Here is a 7,970-nt window from a genome sequence, read left to right as displayed (position 1 = left end):
ATTCCTGTCTATCATGCCAACGACCCGGGTTCAATTCCCTCACCTTTTCAGAGTGTTGCCAGCCCTCGGGGAACGGCCCTGGTTCACAATCCGCGACATATTCCCCGCACGGGTTCTATTCCCACCACCATCACTTCTTCCACTCGGACTCAGAGACGATTCCCGCAAGTAACTGAAATCGATCGTCCGATCGATTTAAAAAATAATAAAATTTTTGTCACGCGCCATGAAATTATTTTCTACTCTCTCAATATCGCCTTGCAGGACTGTGGCCGGACTGGTGCAGTCGGTGACGGGTTCTGACTCGACGTTACACTTCCATACAACTCCAACTGGGCACGGAGGGTATCCGCTGGTGAAAGCGGAAACGACACATGATTTGTTGCGCTTCGCTCCGCTCAGATGATAATGAAGGGGTACTGCTTGCTATGTGGCTTTCCTCAGCATACCTAAATCGACCTCAAGATACACTTATATATACAAAAGAAACTAAACTAGATCTAAATGGGCATGATCTGTATCATACCAACATCAACCTCAAGATACGCCTATATATACAAAATAAAACTAAACTAAATCTAAATGGGCATGATCTGTATCATACCAACATCAACCTCAAGATACGCCTATATATACAAAAGAAAACTAAACTAGATCTAAATTGGACATGATCTGTATCATACCAACATCAACCTCAAGATACGCTTATATATACAAAAGAAAACTAAACTAAATCTAAATGGGCATGATCTGTATCATACCAACATCAACCTCAAGATACGCCTATATATACAAAAGAAACTAAACTAGATCTAAATGGACATGATCTGTATCATACCAACATCAACCTCAAGATACGCCTCTATATACAAAAGAAAACTAAACTAGATCTAAATGGGCATGATCTGTATCATACCAACATCAACCTCAAGATAAGCTTATATATACAAAAGAAAACTAAACTAAATCTAAATGGGCATGATCTGTATCATACCAACATCAACCTCAAGATACGCCTCTATATACAAAAGAAAACTAAACTAGATCTAAATGGGCATGATCTGTATCATACCAACATCAACCTCAAGATAAGCTTATATATACAAAAGAAAACTAAACTAAATCTAAATGGGCATGATCTGTATCATACCAACATCAACCTCAAGATACGCCTATATATACAAAAGAAACTAAACTAGATCTAAATGGACATGATCTGTATCATACCAACATCAACCTCAAGATACCCTATTTCTACTCATACCACACCTCCCTGAAGTACCACTCCTTTGTAGGGCATCCACCTGTGCTCTCTCCCTCTTCAATGCGAACTCCAACATACTAATCCGTCTTAGATAATCCCGGGCCTTCCCCTCCTGCGCTTCTGCCTCCATTTCTGCTTTTCGACATTTTTCCATCAGCTCAAATCTAAAACGATGAAATTTTACGGAATTTTTTACCCATTTTTATCACAGACCTCATCGGCGAGATAAACAAAATGTGAATTATTTCCAACAGAATTGTATAATCATCGAAAGCATTTTATACAACATATTCATATTCGTAATTTTTATAACCCGACCCCAGTTCTAATAGGAGAGAATGATAATATTGTGGCGCGTGACGGTGACCTCTCGTTACCTTTCCAAGTCTGCCTCCGCCTGATCTCTTGCGAGGAATCTTTTCAGATCCTGCAGATCTCGGACAACCTAAAAGATACGTTTGCGCACAGCGAAGATTTTCCCCGATACTACTCTTTCTATGAGTAAAGTAGCGGCATCTGCCAAAGACTTCCTTCCTTCGATCGATTCGGGACGGCGACACGCTGGGGTACCGCTCATCGTCATGAGAGCCCACAGAACTACGAAATAGCATAATGGTTAGTGCACTGGCCTTCATATCGATAGGTCCCTGGTTCTACCCCGGCAAGTAGGTATGTAAGCATTAAATATCTTTAGCTGTATTCTTATCAGTGTTGGAGGAATATATATTCACTTTTCTCAGGAGTTTGAACAAGAAATTTACAAAAACCAATGAGAATTTCCTTCCAGAATTTCCATATTGTCATCATCACCAACAGAGAATCATCCAGGAACCTATAATGTTTCCTAGGGGGGGACTCCACGTTTAGAATTTTCCACGTATGGCTAGGAGCACATTCTTCAATCAGTAAATGTAGTCATCACATTAGTAACATTTTTCCCATTATTATCAAACCCTAGGAGACGTTATTTCTCGACGATAGGAGGGTCCTTGCTCACCAACACATGTAGTTGACTATGTGCAAACTAATTAGAGTATTTCCGGAATTTTCATATTGTCATCATCACCAACACATGTAGTTGATGACCATGTGCATATTCTCCTCCCACACACTGACCTCACTAATTTGAAAGTTTACTACCAAAACCGTTTACTCCAGGGATCTTCATAAATATACCTCCAGGCTGATACGCAATATACTCCTAATACTCATTTTAGACGATTTGGCTATAGAACCAACAACAATATCAACCCAAGTAGATTTGATAACAATGGTACTAAGGTGATGACTACATCTACATGGGAAACTGATCGGAGAAGATTTCCTAGTAGGACGTGGAGCTCCCCCCGGAAACATTATAGGTGATTCTCTAACCCAATATAGAATCGTGATATTTGAAGAACATTAGCTGAGGGTACACATTCACCGATCATGTCCACTGTAAAAGATTCTACTCCCACTCCTAGACGTTTATGGTATGATAAAAGTTTCAATTCCAAAGGCCAATCACCCACACCCTTATTAATGCCACTAGCACGGCTCGAACGACGACCATCCTAATTCTGTGGCGGGCGCTTAATTTTATGGCGAGCGACATTTACCTTATCGTTGTTCATGCAGAATACACAACAACTTGCAATCTTGAAATTACTCAACGACGATTTTTCCTCTCATGGTGTGACCACCTCTGCTTAAGAGCTCTGGCGCCACTGTCTGTTTGCTGCAACACTTCCTTGCGAGGATACGTGCTGTGTGAACTGCTAATAACTATAGTGATAACTCCACCGACACGGTCGCCGGTGAGGAGGATCGTCATCCTCTTCCTCCCACAGTTGTATTCTCTCTGTAACCCCTTCTCCTGTGCTTCCATACCTAGTGCGTCCCTCTTTTTTGCATATGTTAGAATAGCCGGTAGCTCTATATATTCTCCTTGATAGTTGTTGTAGTTTTTCCAACTTATTTTTTTTCAAATTTAGACCGCTATATTTAACCATATTTTTGTATTTTATACTTTTTTCTCTCGAGTTGTAGTCTCTGGTGTCGCTTCCGCAGGTGCTGTTGTGCGTTTGAGGTCGATCGGCTGCTCGCGGTGATACGCGTTGTTGGTGGTGGAAATTTACGGATTTATTTTCTCCATAAATTCCTGTTTTGAAAATGCGAAAATTTATATTTTCCGACACTCATTTTTGAATAAAATTTTACTTTTCAGAAATTCAAGTCTTGGAATATAATTTTTGAAAAAATGTAATTTCGGGATTTCAGAATATTGTTATGAAAAGACACCTGTGATTTTTGGTATTGGTTTTTGGCAAAATGAAATTCAAAAAATTTATAAAATTTTATGTGAATAGAAATTTGAGATTTTTGGTATGGTCAAGTACAAGGACGAGTTTGAAAGATTAAAATTAATGGGAAAAAGTAATTATAATAATTATAATTGTTAGTGTTGTTGGAATATATATGTTGGCTTTCCTCAGCTGAGCTCCTCAGGAGTTTATCTCTACGGAGTGTACAGAAACCAATGAGAAATTCCGCCCAAAAAATTTTCATATTTTTCTGATGAAATTTAGTGTTGACCAACTTGCTAGTTGAAGCTTGTTCTTGCTATTTTGCTCAAACTTAGTAAAGATGTGTACGAAAGCTCATAACGAAAATAACGCCCATATTTACGCTTTGTATATTGCTGCATCTCAACCTACTCTGCATAGACGAGAAAAATAATAATTTTTTCCCCAGCTTTTCCTTCTCCTTCCTTTGATACGTCATGAGCGCTCAAGGAATGCCACCGCATTTGCTGGCGCTGTTTTGCCCGAGGCCTCCGCAAGCTTATGAGAAACCGCAGATTCGGAAGGCTCCGGTGACTGCTCATCATCTTACGGGTAGGGCAGTGGACCTACTTTGTATCTTATGTGGTCGACCTAAAGATATTTAGTGGATCTACTTTGTATCTTATGTGGTCGACCTAAAGATATTTAGTGGACCTACTTAGTATCTTATGTGGTCGACATAAAGATATTTAGTGGACCTACTTTGTATCTTATGTGGTCGACCTAAAGATATTGAGTGGACCTACTTTGTATCTTATGTGGTCGACCTAAAGATATTTTTCTTATCATCAGGTTTGGCCGACTTCGTGGAGTATTTCGAGGGCGGAGAACCTCCGGAACGTGAACACGGTGAAACTCCTCTTGAAAGGAAAAAACGAAGGGCTAAGGAGAAGAAAGAAAAGTAATACCACCGCGGATCGATCCGGGGGTCTCCTCTGTGTTGGAGGAATATATGTTGGAATTCTTCAGCTCAGGAGTTCGTATATGAAATGTGAAAAAAAGGAAAGAAAAAAACCATTTGGTGTATCATTATTATCACCAAGACTGTCGTCGGACAAAGCCTTTTTGAACTAACAAACAAACCATTGAGAATTTCTCAAGAAATTTCTCACTTTATTTTCGTATTTTTTCCAAGAGAGAAAATGTGGTTAACCAAATATTTCCCAAATTGTTGTACCTTTCTTGTGGACTCCGGCGTGGGAGATTTGTAATTTTTTATGTTCATGTTGAATTCGTGTGAAATTTTTGAATGTTATTTTCACGGCCGAACTGAGATGTGCGAGTTGTGGTATGAAAAATATATTTCACTTGGTGAAAAACGCATGTGTGGAGTGAATAACGCGTAAAACTCGTTAAATGTGATGATTTGTCCGGCGAAATTTGCGAAGTATTTTCAATTCACTACATATCGCATTTTTCACATGGAGTATTACGCCACTTCACGTAAAACGGGTGAAACTCCAATATTGGAGTATATGCATTCTCGGTTGTTGGGCATTAAAATTTACTCCTTTTTTGGAAATGTGAGGAAACTTTCGAGAATTTTTATATTAGAGTCTCACCCCCCTAGTGATATGTCAAACACTAGTAAAAACATATTTTACGACTACTATAGGTGACGAGTATTGCGTTTTTCACAGAGCTTTACGCCAGTTAGCGTAAAACGGGTGAAACTCCAATGCCATCGATTTTTTTCTGGAATTTCTAGTATCTTTGCTGAGAATGTGAAAAAAATTAATTTTTTTTCAACGGAATTTTCGCAGAATCAATAATCTGAGTTTTTTTTTCGATGAATGTAATTTTATTTTCCGTTTTAGATATGAAGAGTTGATCGAGAGGTTGAAAGCTGACTACAAACCTCAAAATAATGATAAAGTATTGGGAAAATGGGCGTGAAAAACGGAAAAAATCGGAAAAAATCGGGAAAAATCGGGAAAAAACGGAAAAAAATCGGAAAAAATCGGAAAATTGAGGATAATTTGGTAAGAATAACTCATAAATTGATATTTTTGCTCGGGAGAATTTTGGAACTTTCTTCGCTGTGGTAAATTAACGAAAATTTATGAAAAAAATTGCTGAGCATTGATATTTTTTTCACTAGGAGTATCTTTAAAATCTTCGCTGTGCGTTGCCATCATCAGGTATCAGGAGATCCTTTCAAAACTCTGTTTGTGGCAAGGGTGGCGTATGAGACTACTGAGAAACAGTTGCAGCGTATATTTGGAGAATATGGTCCGATAAGGAAGGTAGGAAAATCTTCGCTGTGCGTAAAGATATGTGTATGAATATCTTGAGGTTGACTTTGCAAGATTCAGAAGAGGTTGGGATGGTACTTGGTAGTTTTCAGGTTACTATTATACACGATTTGGAGGGAAGGAGTCGTGGATACGCTTTCATTGAGTATGACAATGAGAACAGCTTAAAACAGGCTTATAAAAATGTGGGGGAAAAATTTTCTGTCACGCGTCACGTTTGATTTTCAGGCTGATGGGATCAAAGTTGACGGTCGTAGAGTGTTGGTTGATGTGGAGAGGGGCAGAACGGTCTCGGGGTGGATACCAAGGAGAATGGGAGGCGGCAGAGGAAGTGGACGGTACTAAATTGTGCAAGGAGTGGTATCGTCGATCGGTTTTATATTTTTCGTGGGTGTATGAAATTAGGAAAAGATATTGGAATTTCACCACCCTAGTGATATGAAAATATATTTCACGACTACTGCGAATATAGCGTTTTTCACTTCTCGTAAAACGGGTGAAATTGCAGTGTATAAAAGTAGATTTTTGGGGTTTCCGGGAAAAAAATTGAATATATTTAATCTCGAGAAAAATACTAATTTTTCTCGCAGTAAAATAGTTGATTTTTATGTGTTGACGGAGTGAATTTTACAATAGCATTTATTTTGTGTTTTTCATACCGCGGGTAAATTTCCAGAAACGCCAGTTCGAGTTCGAAGAGTGAAACTTCAATGTTATCAAATCAGTTCCTCGTGTGCCAAAATATTTGCAAAATTTCACTTTTTTTCTCATATTTTTTCAATTTTTTACTGTTATTTTCGTATCAGAATTGCCAAACCGAAATCGAAGAAAAATACTATTCCTGGAGGACCACCACCGTCACCGTATGGACCTCCGGAATGGGAGTCGGGATATTCCTCGAGAATGTCGTCGTCGTGGGGGAAAGGGAAAGGTATAGATGAAGGGTATTTTGGCAAAGGAAAAGGAAAGGGAAAAGGAGGACCAAGATGGGGAATGGACGATTTTGGAAAGGGCAGAAAAGGGTAGTAATTATACATTTGTATGAAAATTATTAATTTTCTGATGGTTAGTTCTGGGAAAATCTGCACATTTGTGTTGGTGAAAATTTGAGGAGAAGCGGAGATATTTTTGTATAAATACGCGTATGGTGTTTATATGAAAATTACTTATAAAAAATTTTGGAGAAAGCGAATGTATATTTTCGCAACATTGGAGTGATAGTTTGGAAAAATATGCGTTGGTGAGAATATGAAAATTATGGGGGAAAATTCTTATTGGTTTCTGTACACTGTAAACTCCTGAGGAAAGCGAATATATATTCCTCCAACACTGGAGTAATAAATTTCGAGAAAATTTTGGGGATTTTTTTAGAATTTTTTTGTTTTTTTGGGGCTGATGTGACGGGGGTAGTAGTTTTGAGGAGTTTTGGGCTATTTGTGTGAAATTTTTCCTTTTTTTCCAATATTTTTTTCCACACTAAGTGAAAAAATGCACTGGTTGTGTGAAAATTTTCGGAATTTTCTCCCTCAGTTATGGTGGACCTCCACCTTATGAATCTAGTTGGGGTAAAGGGAAAGGAAAAGGCTCGAGGTGAGTAGAAATCTTGCAATCTTGCATTTCCTCAACGGTCCTTATCATCAACAGCAGATATGATGACAGCGGTCCTCCGCCGCACAGACCGGTGGATGAGTTCGCTCCACGTGTGAGAGATCGCGATAGGGACAGGGCAAGGGCTCGGGATGGTGATGTGGGAGAATCTCGGTAAGGAAAAAAATAATTTTTTTTATTGAATTTTCGGGAAAAATTGGTATGTGATTGCAGGTGGGGGTAAAAAGATTTTTTGGGGATTTTTTCCGTTTGGAATTTGGGAAGAAAAATTTGTTTTTTGCGATTTTTTTCTCTCGAATTTGTGAAAAAAAGGCTGGCAGATTCTTGAGGTTGTGAATTTGAATTTTGTGAGAGGAAAAATATATTTTCTGATCAATTTCTGGGAAATTTTCTGCTATTTTTTTAGACGTGACCGCGATCGCGATCGTGAGAGGAGGGACTCTCGAAGAAATCGATCGCGCAGTAGAGAGCGTCGACGCCATCATCATCACCACGATGAGGAATAGAGAGTTAGTG

The 7,970-nt window shown here is 38.8% G+C and overlaps 2 protein-coding genes across 2 annotated transcripts in view; one reads left to right on the top strand and one right to left on the bottom strand.

Annotated features, from left to right (window-relative positions):
- Positions 1-1,124: 1,124 nt before the first annotated feature.
- Positions 1,125-1,841, bottom strand: Pmar_PMAR015187 (hypothetical protein; the record flags this gene model as incomplete). The annotated part of the gene is made up of 4 exons (XM_002788355.1): positions 1,125-1,172; positions 1,305-1,428; positions 1,642-1,709; positions 1,755-1,841. The coding sequence occupies 4 exons, from the start codon at positions 1,839-1,841 to the stop codon at positions 1,125-1,127; spliced, it is 327 nt and encodes a 108-aa protein (XP_002788401.1).
- Positions 1,842-4,028: 2,187 nt separating this feature from the next.
- Pmar_PMAR015186 (u1 small nuclear ribonucleoprotein 70 kd, putative) overlaps positions 4,029-7,970 on the top strand; it is a gene marked incomplete at both ends in the record, with an annotated part of 8,456 nt that continues 4,514 nt past the window's right edge. Inside the window, 10 exons of the mRNA XM_002788354.1 lie at positions 4,029-4,143; positions 4,384-4,492; positions 5,409-5,466; positions 5,733-5,837; positions 5,939-6,031; positions 6,075-6,184; positions 6,653-6,868; positions 7,377-7,436; positions 7,494-7,588; positions 7,861-7,963. Coding sequence (XP_002788400.1) covers positions 4,029-4,143; positions 4,384-4,492; positions 5,409-5,466; positions 5,733-5,837; positions 5,939-6,031; positions 6,075-6,184; positions 6,653-6,868; positions 7,377-7,436; positions 7,494-7,588; positions 7,861-7,963 — 1,064 coding nt within the window. The remainder of the gene's footprint in view (positions 4,144-4,383; positions 4,493-5,408; positions 5,467-5,732; positions 5,838-5,938; positions 6,032-6,074; positions 6,185-6,652; positions 6,869-7,376; positions 7,437-7,493; positions 7,589-7,860; positions 7,964-7,970) is intronic.

The sequence above is a fragment of the Perkinsus marinus genome (assembly GCF_000006405.1).
Source record: "Perkinsus marinus ATCC 50983 genomic scaffold scf_1104296928266, whole genome shotgun sequence".
Taxonomy (NCBI): Eukaryota; Perkinsozoa; order Perkinsida; family Perkinsidae; genus Perkinsus; species Perkinsus marinus.
The sequence above is the reverse complement of the archived record's forward strand: the minus strand, read 5'-3'. Positions and strand labels throughout refer to the sequence as shown.